The sequence below is a fragment of the Papio anubis genome, chromosome 20 (assembly GCF_008728515.1).
Source record: "Papio anubis isolate 15944 chromosome 20, Panubis1.0, whole genome shotgun sequence".
In the NCBI taxonomy this organism is placed as follows: domain Eukaryota; kingdom Metazoa; phylum Chordata; class Mammalia; order Primates; family Cercopithecidae; genus Papio; species Papio anubis.
In genome coordinates, this window is record NC_044995.1 from 40,349,972 (window position 1) to 40,377,924 (window position 27,953).

Genomic DNA, 27,953 nt, shown 5'->3' on the forward strand with positions numbered 1-27,953 from the left:
CAGTACCTGTTCCTCCCTACTGTGCCAGCATTGTGTTTTATTGCACTTTGTAATGGCGTCGAATCTTGGGTTCGTAACCACAGTTCCATACCTCCAAGTCCTCAGGGAGGCCACTGGGACCTCTCCCAGGAAAGCCAGCCTGGCGCCCCCATAGACACTGGGAGGTGCCGGATTCCAGCAATTCTCCTCCCTCCCCAGGTCCCTCGCCAGCTCCCTCGGGGCCTGCACTGCAGCGCAGCTGCCCATAGCTCTGAACAGTCCCTGGTTTCCAGCCCACCAGAACCCCGGCAAAGGCCCACCAAGGCTCTGGTGCCCTATGAGGACCTGTTTGGGCAGGCGCCTAGCGGGGAACGGGACAAGGCCAGCTTCCTGCAGGCGGTGCAGAAATTTGGGGAGCACAGCCTGCGTAAGCGGGGCCACATTGACTTCATCTACCTGGCCCTGCGCAAGATGCGGGAGTATGGCGTCGAGCGGGACCTGGCTGTGTACAACCAGCTGCTCGACATCTTCCCCAAAGAGGTCTTCCGGCCTCGCAATGTCATCCAGCGCATCTTCGTCCACTACCCTCGGCAGCAGGAGTGTGGGATTGCCGTCCTGGAGCAGATGGAGAGCCACGGTGAGGCCAGGAGGCTGGCGCGGGGTGGGGAGTGGGCTACCCTGATAGCTGGCAACACCTCTCCTGGGTTTCAGCCCCTCCTTCCTCCATGGCTCAGTCTCTGTCTCTCTGGCTCCCCTCCCTCTGCCAATCCATCTTTTCATCACTCATCTCTCTTTCTTGCCTTCCTCTGACTTTTCCTTTTTCCTTCCTTCCTTCCTTCCTGCCTGCCTGCCTGCTTTCCTTCCTTCCTTCCTTCCTCTTCCTTCCTTCCTTCCCTCCCTCCCTCCCTCCCTCCCTCCGTCCCTTCCTTCCTCTCTTTCTACCTTTCTTTTAGAAGTAGGTCTCACGGCCGGGCGCGGTGGCTCAAGCCTGTAATCCCAGAACTTTGGGAGGCCGAGACGGGCGGATCACGAGGTCAGAGATCAGACCTGGCTAACACGGTGAAACCCTGTTCCTACTAAAAATACAAAAACCAGTCGGCCAGGTGGCGGGCGCCTGCAGTCCCAGCCACCTCGGGAGGCTGAGGTGGAGAATGGCGTGAACCCAGGAGGCGGAGCTTGCAGGAGCTGAGATCCCGCCACTGCATCTCCAGGCCTGGGCGCATGAGCAAGACTCTGTCTCAAAAGAAGTAGGGTCTCACTATGTTGCCCAGACTGGTCTCAAACTCCTGGGCTCAAGTGATCCTCTCCCCTTGGCCTCCCAGTGTGCTGGGATTACAGGCATGAGCCTTTTTCTTTCTAATTCTCTCTGATTCTTTTCTTCCTGTCTGTGATCAATTCCCTGACTTCAATGTTCTCTCCTCTTCCCTTCCCTCCGTCCCCCTCCGTCTCTGAGGTTCTGCCTGCATCTGCCCAGCACAGGTGTGATGCCCAACAAGGAGACGGAGTTCCTGCTGATTCAGATATTTGGACGCAAAAGCTACCCCATGCTCAAGTTGCTGCGCCTGAAGCTGTGGTTCCCTCGATTCATGAACATCAACCCCTTCCCAGTGCCCCGGGACCTGTCCCAGGACCCGGTGGAGCTGGCCACGTTTGGCCTGAGGCACATGGAGCCTGACCTTAGTGCCAGGGTCACCATCTACCAGGTATCCGCCCTTGTCCACAGCCTCAGCTGCCACCCCAGGTCAGGCTCCCACCATTCCTCCTCCGGGCTCCCCTTCTCTCACTCTAGTGACTGTGGTGAATCAAGTTCTTTTTTGAGACAGGGTCTTGCTCTGTTGCCCAGGCTGGAGTGCAGTGGCACTAACTCGGCTCACTGCAGCCTCTGCCTCCCAGGCTCAAGCGATCTTTCCACCTCAGCCTCCTGAGTAGCTGGGACTCCAGTCACACACCACCACACCTGGCTAATTAAAAAAACTGTGTTTTTTAGAGACAGAGTCTCGCTATATTGCCCAGGCTGGTCTTGAACTCCTGGGCTCAAGCAATCCTCCTGCCTTGGCCTCCCAAAGTGCTGGGATTACAGGCATGAGGCACCGTGCCTAGCCGTGAATTAAGTTCTGATTCTCTGGCTGAGTCCTCTGGTAGGTTCCCATGGTCCTTACTGCTGGCACAGCTTGAGTAACCTCTGTTTCAGTCCTTTCAGGCTGCTCTAACAAAATCTCTTAGCTTGGGTCATTTATGAACAACAAAAATTTATTGCTCACAGTTGTAGAGGCTGGGAAGTTCAAGATCAAGGTGTCACCAGATCTAGGTCTGGTCAGGGTTTCCTCTCTGCTTTAAGGATGACACCTTCTTGCTGTGTCCTCACATAGTATAAGAGGCAAACAAGCCCCTCAGACCTCTATTGTGTTTTGAGACAAGGTCTGGCTCTGTTGCCCAGGCTGGAGTGCAGTGGCACTATCTTGGCTCACTGCAAATTCCACCTCCCAGGCTGAAGCCATCCTTTCACCTCAGCCTCCTGAGTAGCTGGGACTATAGTCGTACACCACCACACCCAGGTAATTTTTGTATTTCTTGTAGAGATGGGGTTCCACCATGTTGCCCAGGCTGGTCTCAAACTTGTGAGCTCAAGTGATCCACCTGCGTTAGCCTCCCAAAGTGCTGGGATTGCAAGCATGAGCCACCATGCCTGGCCCCCTCAGACATTTGTTTTCTTTTTTGAGACGGAATCTCACTCTGTTGCCAGGCTGGAGTGCTGTGGTGCCATCTTGGCTCACTGCAACTCTGACTCCCTGGTTCAAGCAATTCTCCTGCCTCAGCCTCCTGAGTAGCTGGGACTACAGGCATGCACCACCACGCCCAGCTAATTTTTGTATTTTTAGTAGAGACAAGGTTTCACCATGTTGGCCAGGCTGGTCTCAATCTCCTGACCTCATGATCTGCCCACCTCAGCCTCCCAAAGTGCTGGGATTACACGCATGAGCCACCATGCCCAGCCCAGACCTCTTTTATAAGGGAACTAATCTCATTCATGAGAGCAGAGCCCTTATGATCTAAGTGCCTCTCTTCTCAAAGGCCTGACCTCTTAATCCTATTGCATTGGAGATACACTGCAACATGAATTTCAGGGGCCCATAAACATTCAGACCATAGCACCCTCCCATCCTTCTCCCAACACTTGCTACCTTCTAGACATCTTCCTTCTTTTCTGTGCCAGTTCCCACCACAGGCCTTTGTGTTCTCTGTTCCTTCTGCCAGGAACACTGTCCCCGTGGACTTCATGTTATTCCGGTCTCAGCTCCACTATTCCTAATCAGGATGCCCTTCCTGACCTCCCTAGCCAAGGCACTACCCCTTCACAGTGCTGGGCTTGGTTCCTTATTCACCATGACTCAGCCTCCCTCCTGTCTCCCAAGGCTGAGCACAGAATTTGGTGCAAAGCTGACACTTGGTAGTGGCTTGTTGAATGACTGAGTGGAGTAACACCCCCATCTCAGTGTCCTGGGAGTCTCCACTCACGCCAGATCACACAAGGGATCCAAAGAGAGCCCCTCACAGCACTTGTCATCTGGTCCTGGATGGATAAGAGTTTCCTTAAGAGCCAGTGGTTCTGAGATGGAGAAGCCTGGGGCGCTGTGGGAGCCCAGAGTGGGCAGGTAGGGCTTCCTGGGGGAGGTAAGGAGAGCAGAGGACTCTGGGCAGAGGGAGCAGTGTGTACCAGGGAATGGGGTGCAGTGAGTGGGGGCACCTGATTAAAGAGCTTGATCTCAAACCTCCTGGTTGGTGGGGAGAGCCATGCCAGGGGCGGGGGGCGGGGATTTAAGAAGAGGGATGGGCTGGGCACGGTGGCTCAAGCCTGTAATCCCAGCACTTTGGGAGGCTGAGGCGGGCGGATCATGAAGTCAGGAGATCAAGACCATCCTGGCTAACACAGTGAAACCCTGTCTCTACTAAAAATACAAAAAAATTAGCCAGGTGTGGTGGCGGGCGCCTGTAGTCCCAGCTACTCGGGAGGCTGAGGCAGAAGAATGGCGTGAACCTGGGAGGCAGAGTTTGCAGTGAGCCAAGATAGTGCCACTGCACTCCAGCCTGGGCGATAGAGCAAGACTGTGTCTCAAAAAAAGAAAAAAGAGGGATGGGGTTGGAATCATGTTTCTGGAAGAATCTGCAATTGGAAACGTGTCTCCTGGCGGCTGTGTGGATGATATTGGACGGGGAGAGGGGCTGGGGGACCAGGGTTGTAGGTCCCGGTGAGAGACACCTTGAGACCAGCAGTAGAATGTGGGAGGAAGGGTTGTTTTCAGTTCATTTCTTCATTTTGCAAAGCAATGCACTAAAAAGCCAAACAGCATGTAAAAGCACACGGTGAGGAGTCCTCTGCTTCTGCCCAGGCCCCGCCCCCTCCCCACCCCTGTCTCCTTCCCCAGAGGTGACTATTTCCATGTCTCCTTCCAGAGAGGTTCTATGCATTTGCAGATCTCTCTCTCTCTCTCTCTCTCTTTTTTTTTTTTTTTTGCATCTATATCCTTTGTATTTAAATATCCTTCACCCCCATCTCATGGAGTAAAATACAGCCGGGCGCAGTGGCTCATGCCTGTAATCCCAGCACTTTGGGAGGCTGACGCAGATGGACTGCTTGCGCCCAGAAGTTTGAGACCAGCCTGGGCAACATGCCAAGACCCTGTCTCTACCAAAAAAAAATATGAAAATTAGCTGGGAGTGGTGGTGCACACCTGTAGCCCCAGCTACTCAGGAGGCTGAGGCAGGAGGATGGCTTGAACTCAGGAAGTCAAGGCTGTGGTGAGCCGTGATCATACCACTGTAAACCAGACTGGGCGACGGAGCAGGATCCTATCTGTTTAAAAAAAGAAGTTTCTTGGCCAGGCACGGTGGCTCACACCTGTAATCCCAGCACTTTGGGAGGCTGAGGCAGGCGGGATCACCTGAGGTTGGGAGTTCGAGACCAGTCTGACCAACATGGAGAAACCCCGTCTCTATTAAAAATACAAAAAGAATTATCCGGGCGTGGTGATGCATGCCTGTAATCCCAGCTACTTGTGAGGCTGAGGCAGGAGAATCGCTTGAACCCAGGAGGTGGAGGTTGCAGTGAGCCAAGATTGTGCCATTGCACTCCAGTCTGGGCAATAAGAGTGAAACTCTGTCTCAAAAAAAAAAAAAAAGTTTCTTTAGTAGCAGGGGATTATATACATGTACCTTGCGTTTTGCAAATGTCACTTAAAACAACTAGAAGTCACTGATCCATCTCAATTTTTCTTTTTTTTGTTTTTGAGACAGAGCCTTGTTCTGTCGCCCATGCTGGAGTGCGGTGGCACAGTCTCGGCTCACTACCACCTCCATCTGCCAGGTTCAAGCAATTCTCGTTCCTCAGCCTCCCGTGTAGCAGGGACTACAGGTGTGTGCCACCACTCCCAGCTAATTTTTGTATCTTTAGTAGAGTTGGGGTTTCACCATGTTGGCCAGGCTGGTCTTAAACTCCTGGCCTCAAGTGATCCACCAGCCTCGGCCTCCCAAAGTGCTGGGATTACAGGTGTGAGCCACCGTGCCCGTCCTGCCCATCTCAATTTTTTTAACTTGAAAGGATGAATGATATATGTTCTAACAGCTGTCCACTGTTTTGGTTCAAAAGCAGTTGCATTTTGTTAAAAAAAAAAAATTTGTTGGTGGGGTGCGGTGGCTCACGCCTGTAATCCCAGCACTTTGGGAGGCCAAGGCAGGCAGATCACCTGAGGTCAGGAGTTTAAGAACAGCCTGACCAACATGGAGAAACCCCATCTCTACTAAAAATATAAAAATTAGCCGGGCGTGGTGGTGCATGCCTGTAAATCCCAGCTACTCGGGAGACTGAGGCAGGAGAATCACTTGAACCCAGGAGGTGGAGGTTGTGGTGAGCCGAGATCACGCCACTGCATTCCAGCCTGGGCAACAAGAGCAAAACTCCATCTCAAAAAAAAAAAAAAAAATTGTCTAGTGTTTTTGAATTATGTTCAGGTTATAGCATTTTAAAAGATACAAAAAGGTATTCCTTCCCACCCTGTCCTCCACAGAGGTGAAAGCTATCATTTGCTTCTAGTGTCTCCTTCCTGGGATATTCTGTATATGTGAAGTTATTTTTCTTCTTGTAATTCACAAGCACCGAGCACTTACTATTTGCCAGGGACTGTTCTACACATTTTACAACCACCCAAAGTTAGGTTTATGCCCATAATCCTAGTGCTTTGGGAGGCCAAGGCAGGTGGATCACCTGAGGCCAGGAGTTTGAGACCAGCCAGGCCAACATAGCAAAACCCTATCTCTACTAAAAATACAAAAAATTAGCCTGGCGTGGTGGCAGGTGCCTGTAGTCCCAGCTACTCGGGAGGCTGAGGCAGGAGAATCGCTTGAACCCAGGAGGCGGAGGCTATAGTGAGTCAAGATCACGCCACTGCACTCCAGCCTGAGCAACAAGAGAAAAACTCCATCTCAAAAATAAAAAAATTTAAAAAATTAAATTAGCGGGGCATAGTGGTGTGCACCTTTAGACCCAGCTACTTGGGAAACTGAGGTGGGAAGATCACTTGAGCCCAGGAGTTCAGGCCTACAGTGAACTATGATCGTGCCACCGTACTCCAGCATGGATGACAGAGAGGGAGACCCCATCTCTATGAAAGAAAAAAAAAAATTGGAATTAAGTGCTATTATCATCCCTATTGTGCATCTGAAGAAACTGAGGCACACAGGTACAGTGACTTGGCCGAGGTCACACAGCTTGTGACGGAGTCAGGATTTTGACACATGTGGGCTGGCTCCAGGGTGGTTCCCTCAGGGTGAGCATCCTAAAGGTTGGTGGCTATTGCCAAATGGGACAGAGGGACAAGGGGACAGGTTGGAGGACCATGTACCAGATCCAGGAAAGGTGTCCTAAATTCGCTGATATCCCCCTTTCTGTTTCTCTGTCTCCAGTTCCTCTGTAGGGGATTGGGGGTTACAAGATTACATCCCTACTTTCCCTTGCAGATTCCTTTGCCCAAAGACTCAACAGGTGCAGCAGATCCCCCCCAGCCCCACATCGTAGGTAAGTCCACAAGCATAGGGGCAGCCAGGTCTCTAACCTGACCCAGGCCCTGCTGGACCTAAGCTGGGCTCCCTGAGCCTTTGGGCAGAGTCCCTCACAGGGCACAGGGCATGTATATCTCCACACCAGGAATCCAGAGTCCCGATCAGCAGGCTGCCCTGGCCCGCCACAACCCTGCCCGGCCCATCTTTGTCGAGGGCCCCTTCTCCCTGTGGCTCCGAAACAAGTGTGTGTATTACCACATCCTCAGAGCTGACTTGCTGCCCCCGGAGGAGAGGGTGAGGGCTTAAAGCAAAGCACGTGTCGGGCCTGGGGAGTGGGGCTGGCACCACCCTGAGGGTGCATGGGAGAGGCTGGGGGAGGGAGACTGCGAGAGCCCCGGCCTCTGACCCTCCTGCCTGCACTCCCCTCTTTGGAGTAGGAAGTGGAAGAGACCCCGGAGGAGTGGAACCTCTATTACCCGATGCAGCTGGACCTGGAGTATTCGAGGAGTGGCTGGGACGACTACGAGTTTGACATCAATGAAGGTAGAAACTGGGCCTGGTGCGGTGGGTGTGCCTGTAATCTCAGCCCTCCGACAGGCTGAGGTGGGAGGATCACTTGAGCCTGGGAGCTGAGGTTGCAGTGAATTATGATTGAGCCACTGCACTCTGGCCTGCGTGATAGACCCTGTCTCTTAAAAAAAAAAAAAAAAAAAAAAAAGGCAAAAACCTGGACAGGCAGGACTTCCAAACATTCCAAACACCACCCAGCATGAGGGGCGGCCTCTGGGGTCAAGGAGTAGGCCCAGGCTGAGATGCAGTCCACTTACCCCCTCATCCTCCTGCCACACACTCTCATTTGCCTCAGGGGCTCCAGACCTCAGGCCACTCAGCCCTGTCGGCCCTTGGTCATTCCCTCCCTCCACACCTCTGTGCTGGCTACTGGGTGTCACCAGGACAAACCTAGTCCCTTGAGTCAGTAAGGGAACAGGCAAATTACACTTTGGGGAGCTTAGGAGAGGAGCGTGCCTTGAGTGGGAGGTCAGGAGGGCTTCCTAGCAGAATCTAGAAGACCCAGGAGGCATCGCTTGGGTGAAGTGTGGAGTGGGCAGCCTAGGCAGCAGGGCCAGCTTGTGCAAAGGTTTGGAGGCACAAGAAAGTGGAAGGAAGCCGGGTGCAGTGGCTCAGGCCTGTAATCCCAGCACTTTGGGAGGCTGAGACGGGTGGATCATTTGAGGTCAGGAATTTGAGACCAGTCTGGCCAACATAGTGAAACCTCATCTCTACTAAAAATTTAAAAATTAGCCGGGCGTGGTGCTGTGCGCCTGTAGTCCCAGCTCCTCTGGAGGCCAAGGCAGGAGAATCACTTGAACCTGGGAGGCGGAAGTTGCAGTGAGCCGAGATCTCGCCACTGCACTCCGGCCTGGGCGACACAGCGAGACTCCATCTCAAACAAAAAAGAAAGTGGAAGGGAGTGTAAAATACCTCAAAAAGGTGTAGGCATGGGTTAGCCGCTGCAGCCCCCACTGTGCAAACCCTCAGGGTGTATCTCTTCCAACAGTGGAGGAAGGCCCTGTCTTCGCCATGTGCATGGCGGGTGCCCATGACCAGGCGACGCTGGCCAAGTGGATCCAGGGCCTGCAGGAGACCAATCCAACTCTGGCCCAGATCCCCGTGGTCTTCCGCCTGACCCGGGCCACCGGGGAGCTCCACACATCCTCTGCAGGGCTGGAGGAACCGCCCCCGCCCGAACACCACGAGGAAGACGACAGCCTGCAGCGACAGCAGCAGGGCCAGAGCTGAGTCTGAGCGGGCGTGAGGGCACAGGCTGTGGCCCGAGGCGGCGGTGGACTGAAGGCATGAGATGCCCTTTGAGTGTACAGCAAATAAATGTTTTCCTGCTTGGGGCTCCCTTCCCTCCTCTCTGGTAGTGTCGCATTCCCTCCCCAGGATCTCAGGCTGCCAGCAATGGGCAGGCGAGACCCCTTCAGGGTCTGCAGGCTCTTCTGGTTCTCCCGCTTCAAGCGAAGGTAGAAAGTTTAATCAAAAAGGGGTGGGGGCGCTGTTGGTTGTGCACATGCGCAGTTTCCGTTCTTAGTCTCCTTTTGGCGCCCCAGGGCAGCGAGAGACCGTGAGAAATTTCTCGGCGGCGCTGAAGATGCGCGCCACTTCCGGTCCGGCTCCTAACAACGGGGGAGGCTGGTAACCAAGGTGGGGGGGATGGCGGAGCGGGCGCCGGAGCCCGAGGCGGAGGCGGAGGCTGAGGCGGGCGCGGGCGGGGAGGCAGCAGCCGAGGAGGGCGCAGCGGGCCGAAAGGCGCGGGGCCGGCCGCGACTCACGGAGTCGGACCGGGCCCGGCGACGGCTCGAGTCCCGGAAGAAGTACGACGTGCGGCGCGTGTACCTGGGCGAGGCGCACGGGCCCTGGGTGGACCTGCGGCGCCGCAGCGGCTGGAGCGACGCCAAGCTCGCCGCCTACCTCATCTCTCTGGAGCGCGGCCAGCGGAGCGGCCGCCACGGGTGAGGGGGCCTGGCCCCAAAGGAGGGAGGGAGGAGATGCCCCCAGCCCCCGCCGGGCTTTGCCCCGCCCCTCCGCCTTGAGGCCCTGCCCCCGGCACCTGCGAGCCCCGCCCAGTAGCCGGACCGCCGGCCTGGGTCTCCGACTGCCAGGCCGGGACGCTCCTGGCTCGTGGCCCCGCCTCCCATCGTTTCGACTGTCCAATCCTAGGATGCACCCAGCCCCTGTACCCGCCTTCTGAGCGCTGGGCCCCGCCCGCTAGAACTCTGGCGGCCCAATCCTGGGACTGGCCCCACCTCCAGGCCTTGTAACTACCCAGTCCCTGGAGGGGCAGCCCCGCCCCCTCACCGGTCTCATCCTCCCCCGCTTAATTCCCCACCTGGCCCGGGACTCTGGACACCCTGGGGCACTCAGCCCTGCCCTTCCTGAAGTTCTGGTGCCCCATCTGGGACTCCGTATGGCCCCATTCTCGCAACCCGAGATCCAGCACACCCGGGGGACTCTTCACAACCTGGACTTCACTCCCCTAAACCTATTTCTGTGAAGCAACTCAGCCCAGGGCTACTCGGATGAAGAGGAAACCGCTAGGTAGCTGGGCAGGTGGAGGGCAGAGAGGCCTTTGTAAAGTAAATTATCTTGAGAAGGAGCAGTGTGGATGGAGTTTTTACCTTCCTGCCTTATACGTTGATGGGATGATTGAGTTAAAATAGGCAAAGAGCTTAGAACAGTGCCTGGCAGGTAGTGGGTTCCTAAGTATTAACTTTTACAAGGATGATATTTATTCCCTATCACAAGCAGTGCTGCAAGGAAATCCTTGTTCTGCCCTGGTTTTCAGGTGCACATGTTCGCATGTTTCTCTGGGGGAAGATTCTGAGAGTCAAGAATGAAACAGATCCTGCTGAATTATACCCACCCCTTTCCCAGGGCAGCAGGCTGATTTATATGCTCAAGAGCAGGACTGGAAATGCTGGGAGCGCAAAGATACCTGCCTCATGGAACAGACATTCTGGTGGGCAGAGGGGATGGCTTGTTCAAAGTCCTGGGGTTTTTTTGGTTCGTTTTCCTTTTTTTTTTTTTTTTTTTTTTTTGAGACAGAGTCTTGCTCTGTCACCCAGGCTGGAGTGCAGTGGCACAATGTCCGCTCACTGAAAGCTCCGCCTCCTGGGTTCATGCCATTCTCCTGCCTCAGCCTCCTGGGACTACAGGCGCCCGCCACCACACCCGGCTAATTTTTTGTATTTTTACCAGGTTAGCCAGGATGGTCTCGATCTCCTGACCTTGTGATCCACTTGCCTCGGCCTCCCAAAGTGCTGGGATTACAGGTGTGAGCCACCATGCCTGGCCCTCGTTTTTCTTTTTGAGACAGAGTCTCACTCTCTCGCCCAGACTGGAGTGCAGTGGCATGATCACGGCTCACTGCAGCTTCAACCTCGTGGGTTCAAGTGATCCTCTTACCTCCGCCTCCTGAGTAGTTGGGACCACAGGTGCACGTCACCCCACCTGGCTAATTTTTGTATTTTTTGTAGAGACAGAGGTTTCCCTATGTTGCCCAGGCTGATCTCAAACTCCTAGGCTCAAGTGATTCTCCGGCCTCAGCCTCCCAAAGTGCTGGGATTACAGGTGTAAGCCACTGTGCCCAGCCCTGTTTGTTTGTTCTTGAGACAGGGTCTCACTTTGTCACCCAGGCCAGAGTACAGTGGCATGTTCATAGCTCACAGCAGCCTCAACCTCCCAGGCTCAAGGGATTCTCCTGACTCAGTCACCCGAGTAGCTGGGACTATAGGTGAGCCACCTCGCCTGGCTGTTTTTAAAATTTTTTATGGAGATGGGGGTCTCACTATGTTATCCAGGCTGGTCTCGAACTCCTCGGCTCAAGGGATCCTCTCTCCTCAGCCTCCCAAAGTGCTGGGATTACAGTCGTGAGCCACCATACCTGGCAAAAGGCTGTTTACTACAGACCAGAAACTTAAGTAAGTTATATAGTCCCTGAGAGAAAGAGAGGGGCTATGGAAAAAACAAAAGTGAATGAAGAGTGTGAGTTGAAATTTAAAATAGGGAGTGAAGATGGTCACATTCAGAAGATAGCATTTCAGTGAAGACCTGAAGGAACCTAGGAGGAGCCATGCAGATCTCTGGGGAAGAGTTGAGGTGGAGGGAATAGCAAAAGCAAAGGCCCTGAGGCAGGACCCTGTTGTGTGCCAGGAACACTGAAGAGGGTTGTGTGGCTGGACTGCAATGATTGAGGGGGAGAAGGGAAGACAAGGACGGACTGGTGACAGAGAAGGTCATTCAGGGCCGTGGAGAGGACTCCAGTTTTTCCTCCCAGTGAAGTGGGAGCCTTTTCTTAAGTGCAAGATTTTGTAAAGAGAAAGAAGTGGTATGGTCTGCCTTTATTTCCCCCACCCCCCCTTATTTTTTATTTATTTATTTATTTTTTTTGAGATGGAGTCTTGCTCTGTCACCCAGGCTGGAATGTAGTGGCACAGTCTCAGCTCACTGCAACCTCTGCCTCCCGGTTTCAAGCGATTCTCCTGCCTCAGCCTCCCAAGTAGCTGGGACTACAGGTGTGTGCCCCTATGCCTGTCTAATTTTTGTATTTTTAGTAGAGACAGGGTTTCGCCATGTTGGCCAGGCTGGTCTCGAACTGCTGACCTCAAGTGGTCTGACTGCCTCGGCCTCCCAAAGTGCTGGGATTACAGGCGTGAGCCACTGTGCCCGGCCTTTATTTATTTACTTATTTATTTATTTTTGAGATGCAGTCTTGCTATGTTGCTCAGGCTGGTCTTGAACTCCTGGGCTCAAGAGATCCTCCCACCTCAGCCTCCAGAGTAGCTGGGAATACAAGTCACACACCACCGCACCCAGCCTTGTTTATATTTTAGAAGGAACTGTCTCTAGGATGTGTGTGGCTTGAAGAATGGATGGGGTACACATTGTGATACAAGGTTGGCCAAGAGTTAACAATTGGTAAAGCTGATGATGAGTCCAGGGAGGTTCATGCTACTCCTGACAACAATTAAAAAAAAAAAAAGGAGGACGGGGCATGGTAGCTCACACCTGTAATCCCAGCACTTTGGGAGGCCGAGGCAGGTGGATCACTTGAGGTCAGGAGTTTGAAACCAGTCTGACCAATAGGGTGAAACCCTGTCTCTACTGAAAATACAAAAATTAGCCGGGTGCGGTGGTGCACACCTGTAATCCCAGCTACTTGGGAGGTTGAGGCAGGAGAATTACTTGAACCCGGGAGGTGGAGGTTGCAGTGAGCTGAGATTGTACCACTGCACTCCAGCCTGGGCCACAGAACGAGATTCTGTCTCAAAAAGTAAAATAAAAATAGGCCAGGCACGATGGCTCACGCCTATAGTCCCAGCACTTCGGGAGGCCAAGGTGGGCAGATCGAGAAGTCAGGAGTTCGAGACCAGCCTGGCCATCATATTGAAACCCTGTCTCTACTAAAAATACAAAAATTAGATGGGCGTGGTGGTACACACCTGTAGTCCCAACTACTCGGGAAACTAAGGCAGGAGAATTGCTTGAACCTTGGAGGCAGAGGTTGCAGTGAGCCGAGATGGCGCCACTGCACTCCAGCCTGGACAACAGAGCAAGACTCTGTCTCAAAAAATAAAATAAAATTAGTCCAGGCACGGTGGCTCACACCTGTAATCCCAGCACTTTGGGAGACTGAGGTGGGCAGACCATGAAGTCAGGAGTTCGAGACCAGCCTGGCCAGCATATTGAAACCCCGTCTCTACTAAAAATACAAAAATTCACTGGGCCTGGTGGCACGTGCCTATAGTCCCAGCTACACAGGAGGCTGAGGCAGGAGAATCGCTTGAACCCGGGAGGCAGAGGTTGCAGTGAGCCGAGATCACGCCACCGCACTCCAGCCTGGGCGGCAGAGCGAGCCTCCATCTCAAAAGAAAAAAATTACTAAAGGGATACTTTCAGACAGAAAATACAGGCCTGAGTGTGGCATTTGCTCTCCTTGGTAAGAGAGGTGAGGGAGAAGCAGCAGCCCCAGTGCCAGTGGAGCACTGGGCAGTGGCAGCGCCCAGGAGGCCAAAGGAAGTGTCTGTCATGTCCAGTGCTGTTGGGCCAAGTGAAGCAGCCATCACTGGTGACCGTGATGGGAGAGTGTGTGACGTGATGGAGAAAAGCCCTGACTGGAGGAGTTCCAGTGAGACGGAGGAGAGGATATGGAGACAGCGAGTGTAGACGACAGTGGCAAAGGGGGGAAATGAGGAAGGAGGCTGGGTGCGGTAGCTCACGCTTGTAATCCCAGCACTTCGGGAGACTGAAGCAGGAGGATCACCTGAGCCCAGGAGTTTGAGACCAGCTTGGGCAACATGGCGAAACCCAATCTCTACAAAAAATACAAAAGTTAGCCGGGTATGGTGGTGCATGCCTGTAGTCCCAGCTACTCAGGAGGCTGAGGCAAGAGGATCAGTTGAGCACTGGAGGTTGAGGCTTCAGTAAGCTTTGATGGCGCCACTGCACTCCAGCTGGGGCAATACCACGAGACCCTGTCTCAAAAAGAAAAAAAAAAAAGATATGGGGAAGGGGCTGGTGGGAAAGGGGGGTATCAAAATGATTTTAATCCAAGACGGGAGAAATCATGGCACATCTAGATGCTGGTGGGAATGACTGAGTGAAGACTGAAAGGAAACCGCAGGGAACAGCAAAGCCAGGGCCTGAGTAGCCCCAGTAGCTGTGGTCCTTGGTGCCAGTGGCCTCTGCTGGGAGTCACAGAGAAGTGGCAGAAGTTGGAGAAGTGGACAGGAGAGGTAGGCAGTTTGAGGGAGAGAGCCCTGCATTGGGGTTGGAAAGTGGCGCTCACCAGGTTACACATGACCTCGCTTGCTCCCCATGGTGATCCTGTGTGGGAGGCACTACTACTGTTTCCACTTCACAGACAGGGAGACTGAGGCTCAGAAGGGACAAGACCTGCTTGAGGTCACACAGGCAGTTGATAGCTGAGTCTTGAACTTGGGTCTGGCTGATACCCAAGACTGTCCCCACCGCAATGTGACACTCCCAGCCTCCAGCGGTGAGTGGGTGGAGGTGGCTGTGGACATTAGGACTTGGGTTTGGGGCCGGGCATGGTGGCTTACACTTGTAATCCCAGCACTTTCGGAGGCTGAGGCAGGCAGACCACTTGAGGTCACGAGTTCAAGACTAGTCTGGCCAACATGGCAAAATCCCATCTCTACTAAAAATACAAAAATTAACTGGGCATGGTGGCAGGCATCTGTAATCCCAGCTACTTGGGAGGCTGAGTCAGGAGAATCACTTGAACCCAGGAGGCAGAGGTTGCAGTGAACCGAGATAGCGCTACTCCACTCCAACCTTGGTGACAGAGCCAGACTTGGGTTTTGGGTTGGGTGGGGGTCTCCACAGCCAGTATGGCCATGTGCAGGGGAGGGTGGAGCGTGGGAAGGGATAGAGTCACATGGGATGGGACCTGGAAGAGCAGAGCCAGAGGCAGGGGCAGAGCCTGGCGCAGGAAGGATGGAAGAGCCCCAAGGTGCAGTCCTGGGAACCAGATGGGTATGGTACCGAGAATTGTTACAGGGCTGGGCAGGAGTCAGAGGGGGTGGACAGTTTTGCTGGTAAGAGACACTAGACTGGTTGTCAGGATGTTTGTGGCAAGAGCAGGTCTGGGCCACAGCAGGGAGGCCAGGGGACCTGGGCTCTATGATGATACTGATAATCATAATGATCCTTGTACCGTTTGCTTATTGATGATTAAGTGACAGGGCTGTACCATGATGACGATCGTTTTTTGTTTGTTTGTTTCTTTGTTTTTGAGACATGGTTTTACTCTTGCCCAGGCTGGAGTGCAGTGGCATGATCGTGGCTCACTGCAGCCTTGACCTCCCCAGGCTCAGGTGATCCTCCCACCTCAACCTCCTGAGTAGCTGGGACTATAGGCGCATGCCACCACCTGGGTAATTTCTGTATTTTTTGTGGAGACAGGGTTTCACCATGCTTCCCAGACTGGTCTCCAACTTCTGGCCTCAAGCCATCCACCCGCCTTAGCCTCCTAAAGTGCTAGAATTACAGGCATGAGCCACTGAGCCTGGACTTTTTTTTTTTTTTTTTTAATGTATAAATAGAGATGGGGTCTTGCTATGTTGCCCAGGCTGGTCTTGAACCCCTGGCTTCAAGCAGTCCTCCTGCCTCAGCCTCCCAAAGTGCTAGGATTACAGGTGTGAGACACCACACCCAGACAGTACCCACTGTCTTGTTGGCTGTGGGCCAAGACCACTTTCAGCCTCTCAAGTAGTTGGCACTACAGGTTTGAGCCACTGTGCCCTGCAAGATATGCTTCCTTTTGATTAACTCACAGTCACCTAACCAAGGCTTGATATCCAGTCCTCCTCACAGGCCTGCCCTGCTCAGGGGAAGAGGATCATACAGGGCATATATCCCAGGGTAACTGTGGGGGCCATCTTGGAATTCTGCTTCCACACCAACTTTTCATACCCACTTTGTTACTTCTCTGCTCCCTGACTGTGGGACCCAGGGCGTAGGTGGCCTCACCCCTCCAAGCCTGTTTTTCCTGCTCCTTGAGGTGGTGATGATGCTAGAGGCCTCTCCCAGGGCTGGTGGGTAGGGGAGAGAGTCCAAGCGAGGGGCCTGAGTGCTGGAGTTGGGGACAGGTACATAAAAGTTCAGATTCCGGGCTGGGCACAGTGGCTCATGCCTGTAATCCCAACACTTTGGAGGCTGAGATGGGCGGATCACCTGAGGTCAGACACACACACACACACACACACACACACACACAAGCTGGGCATAGTGGTGCATGCCTGTAATCCCAGCTACTCTGGAAGCACGAGAATCGCTTGAATCTGGGAGGCGGAGGCTGCAGTGAGCCGAGATCGCACAACCGCACTCCAGCCTGGGTGATAGAGCTAGACTCCTTCAAAAAGCGGTGGCTCACGCCTGTAATCCCAGCACTTTGGGAGGCTGAGGCAGGCAGATCACAAGATCAGGAGTTCAAGACCAGCCTGACCAACATGGTGAAACCCTGTCTCTACTAAAAATACAAAAATTAGCCTGTAATCCCAGCTACTCAGGAGGCTGAGGCAGGAGAATCGCTTGAACCCGGGAGGTGGAGATTGCAGTGAACTGAGATTGCGCCACTGCACTCCAGCCTGGGTAACAGAGCAAGACCTTGCCTCCAAAAAAAAAAAAAAAAAGTTCAGGCCAGGCGTGGCCGCTCACCAGCCAAGTAATACCTTGGTATTACTCCCAAAGTAATACCAGCACTTTAGGAGGCGGAGGTGGGCAGATCACCTGAGGTCAGGAGTTCGAGACCAACCTTGTCAACATGGTGAAACCCCATCTCTACTAAAAATACAGAAATGAGCCGGGTGTGGTGGCGTGCACCTATAGTAATTCCAGGTACGTGAGAGGCTTAGGCAGGAGAATCGCTGGAACCTGGGAGGCAGAGGCTGCAGTGAGTTGAGATCTCACCACTGCACTCCAGCCTGGGCAGCAGAGCGAGACTCCATCTCAAAAACAAAAAAAAGTTGAGATTTCGTTTCAGTGCACAATGAGCAGTGGCTCTAGTCACTGTAATTACTTATGGTTCAGACAGGCCCAGCGCTGGCCCCGCGTTCACCCTCACTGCCTCTCTCTGTTGCAGGAAGCCTTGGGAGCAGGTCCCCAAAAAGCCAAAGCGGAAGAAAAGTAAGTGGACGCTCAGCCTGGGGGAGGTGGGGAGAGTTGGGAGTGGTGGGAATATGGAAATCAAGGCCCAGAGAGGCCAGGTCGCTGCCCTGGGCAGCACAGTTGGAACCAGCAGAGCCAGACTTCAAACCCAGGTCTGCGTGTCTCATGTCTCAGGCAGTGTCCTTGGCTCCCTCAGTCTCTTGCTCCCGGCATGGGAGTCAGCCAGGGGAGAGCCAAGCAGAGGGAACAGCTTGTGCAGAGCCCTAAGGGCAGGGGGAGCCAGGCACTGGTGGTTAGAGGGGAGGTCTGGAGCTTGCCCCTCCTGTCTTGCTGGCCACCAGTCGGTGGGAGTCTGAACAGCCAGGGTCTGCTCAGCTCTGAGCTCTGGAGCTAGGGGTCGCAGGCCATGTCCAGCAGGGTGAAGGCCAGCTGGTGGCAGTGAGCCCCTCCCCTTCTTAGGATTCTCCAGAGGCGGGGGGGAGCCATGACCTTCACCCTGAAGCCTCAAGGGATGAGGAGCACAATGAGAAGGGAAAGGACTGGGCTGGAGAGGCGGCTGTGGGTGATGACTCTGTTGCCCTCATGGTTGGAGAGTCTGGGCGCATTCCCTAGACCCAAACACCTCTTCTGGGCCCCTCTTCATCTCCCGGCCCACAGGAGTGGGGGACATGCTGTCCTCGCGCTTGGCTGAGGGACCAGGACCATCACACGAGTCAGATACCATTTCCCAGCACTCACTATGTGCCCAGCCTTGTTCTGCGTCCTGGAGATGTCTTCACTCCCTCCCTCCTGCCTGGCAGCCCTCAGGGATGGGAATCCCTTATTCTCCCCAGCCCAGAGGAGGTCCCTGGGACTCAGAGAAGCTGAGTCACTTGCCCGGAGCTACCCAGCTTGGAAGGGGCAGAGCTAGGATTCAAACCCAGGCGGTCCGGCTCCACCATGCCCACCCTTTATACAGTGTTCTTTCATCCAGCAAATGTTCCTGGAGCACCTGCTGTGTACCAGGCCCTGTGGGGGCACTGGGGGTACAGGAGGAACAAAACAGCAGTGTTCCTGCTCTTGAGCAGCTGACATTCTGGTGGGAGAGACAGACAGGGCACATGTAAACAAATGGCCGCAGATGGCATCTAGGTACTACCTGGAGAAAACGGACAGCAAGCTAAGGTTGGCTAGAGTGACTGGGCAGGGAGCGGCCTCTCAGAGAGGGTGCATTTGGGGGAGACCTGAGTGAAGTGGGGAGGGAGCAAGACAGTTATCTGGAGGAAGCAGGCACAGTCCGTGCCAAGGCCCTGAGTGGGCCACACCTAGCCCCCTCCAGGAATAGCGAGGAGGCTGTGTGGCTGGAGTGGAGTGGAGTGGAGTCACCAAGCGGGTGAGGGCCAGGTGACAAGTCACAGTGGGCCCTGTGGGCTGAAGGGAAGACTTTGGCTTTTACCCTGAGGGAGGTGGTCTTGCTCTGTCGCCCAGGCTGGAGTGCAGTGTCGCAACCTCGGCTCACTGTATCCTCCACCTCCTGGGCTCAAGTGATCCTCCTACCTCAGCCTCCCAAGTAGCTGGGGCGAAAGGCATGCACCACCATGCCTGGCTAATTTTCGTATTTTTAGTAAAGATAGGTTTTCTCCATGTTAGCCAGGCTGGTTTCAAACTTCTGGCCTTAAGTGATCCACCTGCCTCTGCCTCCCAAAGTGCTAGGATTGCAGGTGTGAGTCACTGTGCCTGGCCCTCATGGTGGATTCTGAGCAGAGGAGGGAACAGACTTGACTCGGGTGTTCACAGGCGCCCTCTTGCGGCTGCAGGGGCTCGTTAGGGTGGGAGCCTGGGAGTCGTGGGCCTGAGGATTGCACTGGTCTAGGCGTTTGATGAAGATGAGAACAATAATAAGCAGCTAACAATTATTATGCACCTACTGTGCGCCAGGCTCCACTGTTTACATGACTTGGCCAATAGAACAGTCCGCATTACCTACAGGGGGTGCTTCTCCTCTCTGAGCCTCAGTTTCCCCCTCTAAACTGGGTGCAGGCCTGGATGGCACTCAGGAGGGCCTCCCAACCCATGGGACCCATAAGGCCCCGGTGGTTCAGGCAGCCATGTCACCATGGGCTGAGCCCCGTCCCTTACACCCACCCCTCGGCCCTGTGTCCACAGGGCGGCGACGCAACGTGAACTGCCTGAAGAACGTGGTGATCTGGTATGAGGACCACAAGCACCGCTGCCCGTACGAGCCGCACCTGGTGGAGCTAGACCCCACTTTCGGCCTGTACACCACGGCTGTGTGGCAGTGCGAAGCTGGCCACCGCTACTTCCAGGACCTGCACTCGCCCCTGAAGCCCCTCAGCGACTCAGACCCAGACAGTGACAAAGGTGGGTCTGTGGGGCGAGGGCACATCGGGGGCCGCCCATGTCTGGGGGCTTCTTACTAGCCCTAGGCTAGCATCACAAACAGAATAGTGGCCACAGTGGCTCTGGCTCTGGCACTGGGACAGAGCAGGGACACGGTGGGCCAGGCCGAGCCCTTCATGGCCTTGCCCTCTGAGTCCTTACAGAGCCCGAACGGGGAGGCGGTCCCTCTTGACGGAGCAGTTTGCCCATCTGTGCCCAAGGCCAGTCCCGAGCAGGGCTGGCTGAGGGCCCAGGAGCCCTGGCTTGGCAGCTGGGGCGGGGGCAGGCCTGCTGGGGCAGGGTTCGGCCCCCACGGTGAAACGGCCGCCTAAACCACCCAGGCCTTATGGCTCCATAGGCTGTGATGCTCTCCTGAGCCCTGGCTAAGCTGGCCGCTACCTCCTTTTTGATTTTCTCCGGCTCCCAGTTGCATTCTCTCGCCTTCTGCCTTTCCAGGCTTCGCTTCTTGCCTTCCCCCTCCATTCTGTTCCCCTCCTGTTCCCCATTTCTCCTCCCTTGAGCTGCCTCTGTCTCCTTCCTTGATCTTTCATTTTCTTTGTCTCATCCTCCTTCCCTCTCTTTCTCTTGTTTCCTTCCGTTCCCCTTTCTCCTCCTCCATCCGCACCCTCACAGTCCCTGCCTCTCTCCTTCCCATCCCATGGGGCAGGCACTCAGTGAGGGAGGCCCAGTTGGCCCCGGTGAGTGGTGAGGGGGCTGCCGGCAGCCTCAGGGGTTTGGCATTGGCTGGAGAAGGAGTGTGGGGCACACTGCCAGGCGTCCTGTCAGGGCTGAGGGTGGGGCAGTCACCGGGGCTGAGCCTGCGCTGGCTGGCATCTCGGAGCAGGTGGCATCCCAGCTGGCCAAGGGGAAGCCGGGGGCGAGAGGTGTTCCGGGTGGGCGCCCTCGCCAACGACCGTCCCACCAAGTGCTGGCCAGGCTCCCAGCATGCAGTGGCCCCTCGGCTGCCCCGTCCCATGATCTGGGACCTGCCTTCCGCCCTCCTCTGCCTTTTACTGCCCTCCTCACTGTATGCCACTCCTGGCCCTGCCCAGAGCCACCTTGAATCTTCCACATGGCCTTGTTATCAGCCCTACTTGGCAGTCAAGGAACCCCAAGCCCCAGGAGTGGTCTGACTGACCCATTTGGTGATGGGTCACGCTGGGGTGTGGGTGGTGCCCAGAGCAGCTTCCTTATGCCCCAACTCACTCTTGTCGTCCAGGCTGGAGTGCAATGGCATGATCTCGGCTCACTGCAACCTCCAACCCTCAGGTTCCACCGATTCTCCTTCCTCAGCTTCCCGAGTAGCTGTGATTACAGGCACCTGCTACCACACCCAGCTAATTTTTGTATTTTTAGTAGACATGGGGTTTCACCATGTTGGCCAGGCTGGTCTCAGACTCCTGACCTCAGGTGATCCACCCACCTTGGCCTCCCAAAGTTCTGGGATTACAGGCATGAGCCACTGCACCCAGCCTTATTTTATTTTATTTTTTTGAGACAGAGTCTCTCTCTGTCACCCAAGCTGGAGTGCAGTGGTGAGATCTTGGCTCACTGCAACCTCTGCCTCCCGGGTTCAAGCAATTCTTTCACCTCAGCCTCCCCAGTAGCTGGGATTACAGGCGTGAGCCACCATGCCCAGCTAATTTTTGTATTTTTAGTAGAGATGGATTTTCACCGCTTTGGCAGTGCTGGTCTTGAACTCCCGGCCTCAAGTGATCCCCCTGCCTTGGCCTCCCTTAGTGCTGGGATTACTGGTGTGAGCCACTGTACCTGGCTAATTTTTTATTTTTATTTACTTTTTTAGAGACAGGGTCTCACTCTGTTGCCCAGGCTGGAATGCAGTGGTGCAATCATAGCTCACTGCAGCCTCCAACTCCTATGCTCAAGTGATCCTCCCACCCTGGCCTCCTGAGTAGCTGGTAACACAGGCACACACCACCACAGCCAGCTAATTTTTAAATTTTTTGTAGAGACGGGATCTCATTGTGTTGCCCAGGCTGGTCTCAAACTCCTGGGATCTAGTAATCTTCCTACCTTGGCCTCTCAAAGTGCTGGGATTACAAGCATATGCCACTGTGCCTTGCCCATGGCTATTTCTGTTGGTGCTGTCATTACCTGGGGAGAAGTCTGGGGTCAGCCAGACTTAGCAGACGCTGCAGTCAGGTGGACCCAGACGCTTGTTCTGGCCCTTCCCTCCGCTCATTAAGCGACTGCCCCCTCCTTCAGGATGGTGCCGGGGGTTTGCCCACCCTGCAGAATACAGGACAAGGGAAAATGATTTAAAAAGAGGGGCTGATCCTCCTTATCCCCAACCCTGCTGCCACCCCAGGTCCATCAAGAGTGGGCATCTCACTGCCCTGAATGGCACTGAGATAATAGGAAACTTACAGAGTGCCTACTTTGAGTCTCCTGCTGTCCTAAGCCCTTATACATATTTACTCACTAAAGACCCAGAACAAAGGCTGGGCGCAGTGGCTCACACCTGTAATCTCAGCACTTTGGTTTTGTTTTGTTTTGTTTTTGAGACAAAGTCTCACTCTGTTGCCCAGGCTGGAGTGCAATGGGGCAATCTCGGCTCACTGTAAGCTCCGCCTCCCAGGTTCAAGCGATTCTCCTGCCTCAGCCTCCTGAGTAGCTGGGACTACAGGCATGCGCCACCACTCCCAGGTAATTTTTGTATTTTTAGTAGAGGCAGGGTTTCACCACGTTGGCCAGGATGGTCTCGATCTCTTGACCTTGTGATCTGCCTGCCTTGGCCTCCCAAAGTACTGGGATTACAGGCGTGAGCCACCACGCCCAGCCAATCTCAGCACTTTGGGAGGCCGGGCAGGTGGATCACTTGAGCCCAGGAGATCAAGACCAGCCTGGCCAACATGGTGAAACCCCATTTCTACTAAAAATACACAAATGAGCTGGGCATGGTAGCGCAAGCCTGCAGTCCTAGCTACTTGGGAGGGTGAGGCAGAAGAATCACTGAAACCCAGGAGGCGGAGGTTGCAGTGAGCCAAGATCATGCCACTGCATTCCAGCCTGGGCAACAGAGCAAGACTCTGTCTAAAACAAACAAACAAAAACAACCAAAACACTCCCAAGGGCCAGGTACAGTGGCTCACACCTGTAATGCCAGCCCAGCACTTTGGGAGGCCAAGGCAGATGGATCACTTGAGGCTAGAAGTTCAAGACCAGCCTGGGCAACGTGGCAAAACCCAGTCTCTACTAAAAATACAAAAAATTAGACAGGTGTGGTGGTGCATGCCTGTACTTCCAGCTACTTGGGAGGCAGAAGCATGAAAATCACTTGAACCCGGGAGGCAGAGGCTGCAATGAGCCAAGATCGGAGAATGGAGATTCATTCATTTATTGGAATGAACCCTCACTGCGCACCAGGCAACCGTCTCAGCACGGCGGGCTCTGCACAGGGACCCCACAGCCTTACAGAGTCTACATTCTAGAGGGGAAGCGGATTGTAAGCAGGACAAACCAATAAAAATATAGAGCATAGGCCAGGCACAGTGGCTCAAGCCTGTAATCGCAGTGCTTTGGGAAGCCAAGTTAGGATTGCTTGAGGCCAGGACTTAGAGAACAGCCTGGGCAACATAGTGAGACCCCATCTCTAGCAATAAATAAAAAAGTTAGCTGGGCATGGTGGTGCACCTCTCCCAGTGCCTTAGGAGGCTGAAGCAGGAGGATCGCTTGAGCCTAGGAGCCCGAGGCTGCGGTGAGCTATGACTGTGCCACTGCATTCCAGCCTAGGTGACAGAGGGAGACACTGTCTCAAGAAAAAATAAATTAATTACAATATAGGCCGGGTGTGGTGGCTCACACCTGTAATCCCAGCACTTTGGGAGGCTGAGGCGAGTGGATCACTTGAGGTCAGGAGTTTGAGACCAGCCTGTCCAATATGGTGAAACATCGTCTCTACTAAAAATGTAAAAATTGGCGGGGCATGGTCAGGCATGCCTGTAATTCCAGCTACTCAAGAGACTGAGGCAGGAGAATCACTTGAACCAGGGAGGTGGAGGTTGCAGTGAGCTGAGATTGCACCATTGCACTCCAGCCTGGTGACAAGAGTGAAACTCCATCTCAAAAATAAAATAAAATGTAGAGTGCACTGTAAGGTGGTACGTGCTTTGGGAAAAAATAAAGGAGGGAAAAAGGAACTATTTGAGGCAGAATGGTCAGGAAATTCCCCCGGAAAAAATACCCTTTAATGAAGGGTCTGATGGAGGGGAGGGAGGAGCCCTCTCAGATGTCAGACAGAAGAGGATTCAAGCCGGCCAGGCGCAGTGGCTCACGTCTGCAATCCCAGCAGTTTGAGAGGCCGAGGCAGGCGGATCACGAGGTCAGGAGATCGAGGCCATCCTGGCTAATGCGGTAAAACCCCGTCTTTACTAAAAATAAAAAAAATTAGCCGGGCGTGGTGGCGGGCGCCTGTGGTCCCAGCTACTTGTGAGGCTGAGGCAGGAGAATGGCATGAACCCAGGAGGCAGAGCTTGCAGTGAGCCGAGATTGCGCCACTGCACTCCAGCCTGGGTGACAGAGCAAGACTCCATCTCAAAAAAAAAGAAGATTCAAGCCGAGGGAATGGCAGGTGCAAAGGCCTTGAGACAGGAACTTGTCTAGTGTCTCCAAGGACATTAGGAGAGGAGGCGAGGGCAGAAGGTGATGGAACACCTCCTGAAACAGACACACCCCCGCTCTTATGACCTGGCACAGTAGTTTGTTTCCCACACACAAAGCCTGGTGCTTCCATCCTGCAGACTGCCTTTCATCCGTGGACCCAGGTTCTTTCCTTCCTATGGCTCCAGCCTCCTTCTGGATCCTGGCTGGCAGGTGGGGAGAAAAGTGGAGGCTCAACCTTGGGAGCACCTGTTCACTTGCATTCCATTGGCTGGGTCTCAGCCACATGGCCACACCTACCCGCAAGGGATGCTGGGAAGTGTAGTCAGTGCTGGTGCCAGGAACAGAGGGATTTAGTGAGCAGCTAACCTGCCTTTTTCACAGGAGGTAAAGAGCAGGTTCTCAGGAGCCGGGGACCCAACAGAAGGGACTGCCCTGGCCCTGGCAGGAGGCTGGTGGGGTCACGACTAGCATCTGCAGGGGAAGTGGGAGAAACGGTCAGGGTGCAGGTGGATGTAGTTTGGATGCAGCACCAACAGGTTTTGCTGACAGATTGGAAGTGGGTGTGAGAGAGAGAGAAGTCAAGAAGAGCCCCAGGACTTTGGCCTGAGCCACTGGAGAGACTGAGATGCCATCCGCTGAGTCAGGGACACCCGTGAGCAATGCAGGCCTTGCGGGAGGGAAGATACAGAGCTCAGTGTTGCAGATCTGAGTTTGAGATGCCTGTGAGACCCTCTTAGGGGGCCAGTGAGATGGAAGAATCTGGAGCTTGACATGGAGGTCTAGGCAGAAGCTGCACATGGAGTCACCAGGCCCTGGGTGGTTGTAGTGATAATAAGAATACATACTTAGCCAGGCGCGGTGGCTCATGCCTGTAATCCCAGCACTTTGGGAGGCCGAGGCAGGCAGATCACCTGAGGTCAGGAGTTCCAGACCAGCCTGGCCAACATGATAAAACCCCGTCTCTGCTAAAAATACCAAAAAAAAAAAAAAAAAAAAAAAAAAAAATTAGCCTGGTGTGGTGGCACGTGCCTATAGTCCCAGCTACTCTGGAGGCTGAGGCAGGAGAATCACTTAAACCCGGGAGGCGGAGGTTGCAGTGAGCCGAGATTGCACCACTTCACTACAGCTTACACAACAGAGCAAGGTTCTGTCTCAAAAAAAACAAACAACAACAACAACAACAAAAACCCTCTTGAACAGTTCCAGATTGGTGAACATATTGAGAGGCTGGGACGGTGGTGCCCCCGGAGAGGGCATGGAAGCACTCACCATCCCCCCAATATCTTGCCCTGTGCCTCTCTTCCCTTTGGCTATCCCTGAGTTGAATCCTTTATAATAAAGCTGCAGTCGTAGGTAGAGCCATTTTCTGAGTTCTGTGAGTTGTTCTAACAAATTATCAAACCTGAGGATAGAGTCATAGAAACCCCCCATTTATAGCCCATCGGTCAGACATACAGGGTAGCCCAGGACTTGCAGCTCACATCTGAAGTCAGGCGGTCTTGTGGGACTGAGCCTTTAACTTGGAGGATTTGACGCCCACTCCAGGAAGATAATGTCAGATTGGATTGAATTATTGGACATTCAGTTGGCATCAAGAATCGGAGGGTGGCCTTTAACCCCATCAGCCTGGGCAAGCCTGGGGGTAAGGTGAGCACTGAGGAGAGGCCCCGGGCCAAGCCTTCCAGGCCTGCAAGAACCAAATAAACTTGGAAGGAGCCACAGGAAGGGCCCAAGACACCAGAGTGTGGGTCTGAGGGCTGAGAGAGGAGTGTGCCCTGGAGTAGGGGTAGTCAGCTGGGTCAGTCATCTTGGAACAGTTAGGGACAGTGGGGATTGAGAAGTGATTGCTGTTTTAGGCAGTGAGAGGGTTACTGTCCAGCCCCTGAAGAGCCCGCAACAAATACCAACTGCTGGCCGGGCATGTGGCTTACACCTGTAATCCCAACACTTTGGGAGGCTAAGGTGGGAGGATCACTGGACCCCAGGAGTTCAGGGCCAGCCTGGGTAGTGTAACAAGACCTGATCTCTACTTGGAAAAATCGGGGCCGCACGAGGTGTCTCATGTCTGTAATTCCAGCACTTTGGGAGGCCCAGGTGGGCGGATCACCTGCAGTCAGAAGTTCGAGACCAGCCTGGCCAAAATGGGGAATCCCGTCTCTACCAAAAATACAAAAATTAGGCAGGTGTGGTGGTGCGTGCCTGTAATCCCAGCTACTTGGGAGGCTGAGGTAGGAGAATCACTTGAACCCAGGAGGCAGAGGTTGCAGTGAGCCAAGATCATGCCATTGCACTCAACCTGGGTGACAGAACAAAACTCTGTCTCAAAAAAAAAAAAAAGGAAAGAAAAATTCAGGCCGGGCTCAGTGGCTCACGCCTGTAGTCCCGGCACTTTGGGAGGCCGAGGTGGGCAAATCACAAGGTCAGGAGATTGAGACCATCCCAGCTAACAGGTGAAACCGCATCTCTACTAAAAATACAAAAAATTAGCCAGGCGTGGTGGCGGTCGCCTATAGTCCCAGCTACTCGGGAGGCTGAGGCAAGAGAATGGCGTGAACCTGGGAGGTAGAGCTTTCAGTGAGCCGAGATTGCGCCACAACACTCCAGCCTGGGTGGCAGAGCGAGACTCCATCTCAAAACAGAAAAAAATAAAAATTCAGCCAGGCACGGTGGCTCACGACTGTCATTCCATCACTTTGGGAGGTTGAGGCGGGCGGACGACTTGAGGTCAGGAGTTCAAGACCAGCCTGGCCAACATGGTGAAACTCCGTCTCTACAAAAAATACAAAAATTAGCCAGGTGTGGTGGCGCACGCCTGTAGTCCCAACTACTTGGGAGGCTGAGGCAGGAGAATCACTGGAACTGGCATGCCAAGGTTGCAGTGAGCTGAGATTGCACCACTGCATTCCAGCCTGTGCGACAGAGTAAGACTCTGTCTCAAAAAAAAAAGAAAGAGAAGAGAAAAATAAAATAAAAACTAAATAAACAAATACCAGTGGCTGCAGCTATCATAACCATTCCCTTTCTTCTGTCCCCACAGTGGGCAATGGGCTGGTGGCCGGCAGCTCCAACTCGTCCAGCTCTGGCTCTGGCTCTGACTCTGAGGAGCCCCCTGAAGGTCAGCCAGTCAAGGCTGCAGCAGCGGCAGCGGCGGTGACGCCCGCCAGCCCGGTGGGCAGCAGCGGGCTCATCACTCAGGAGGGCGTGCACATCCCCTTTGACGTCCACCATGTGGAGAGCCTGGCTGAGCAGGGTACCCCGCTGTGCCCCAACCCGGCAGGCAGTGGGCCCGAAGCCCTGGAGACGGTGGTGTGCGTGCCGGTGCCTGTGCAAGTGGGTGCGGGCCCCGGCGCCCTCTTTGAGAACGTGCCCCAGGAGGCCCTGGGTGAGGTGGTGGCCAGCTGCCCCATGCCAGGCATGGTGCCCGGCTCACAGGTGATCATCATCGCGGGCCCTGGCTACGACACTCTCACGGCCGAGGGCATTCACCTCAACATGGCAGCGGGCAGCGGTGCCCCCGGCGGTGGCCTGGGCGAGGAGGGGCCCTGTGCCATGATGGAGGGTGTGGCGGCCTACACCCAGACAGAGCCCGAGGGTAGCCAGCCTAGCACCACGGACGCCACTGCAGTAGCAGGCATCGAGACCAAGAAAGGTCTGGGGGAGCTGCCATGGCCTCTGGCCAGGGGTGGTTGGGCCTGGGAGGGGCCGGGTGAGGAGTGGCCCTCGAA

General features: G+C 54.5%; 2 protein-coding genes across 5 annotated transcripts in view; both read left to right on the forward strand.

Annotated features, from left to right (window-relative positions):
- Positions 1-8,945, forward strand: ECSIT (ECSIT signaling integrator; the record flags this gene model as incomplete). Its single annotated transcript, XM_031659886.1, has 6 exons — positions 1-616; positions 1,459-1,682; positions 6,991-7,048; positions 7,178-7,326; positions 7,470-7,575; positions 8,591-8,945. Coding segments are annotated over 6 exons (1,395 nt in total), but the record flags the coding sequence as incomplete, so codon positions are not given.
- ZNF653 (zinc finger protein 653) overlaps positions 8,942-27,953 on the forward strand; it is a 22,755-nt gene continuing 3,743 nt past the window's right edge. Inside the window, exons 1-6 of one of the 4 annotated variants that reach the window (XM_021930715.2) lie at positions 9,437-9,548; positions 9,961-10,134; positions 10,382-10,555; positions 17,201-17,244; positions 19,372-19,587; positions 27,266-27,877. In XM_021930715.2, the coding sequence (XP_021786407.2) occupies positions 10,539-10,555; positions 17,201-17,244; positions 19,372-19,587; positions 27,266-27,877 (889 nt within the window). In that variant the 5' untranslated portion in view covers positions 9,437-9,548; positions 9,961-10,134; positions 10,382-10,538. Of the gene's footprint in view, positions 9,549-9,656; positions 10,135-10,381; positions 10,556-17,200; positions 17,245-19,371; positions 19,588-27,265; positions 27,878-27,953 lie in introns of those variants that run through there. The other 3 variants (XM_009193552.4, XM_017952218.3, XM_031659884.1) reach the window with 3 other exon arrangements.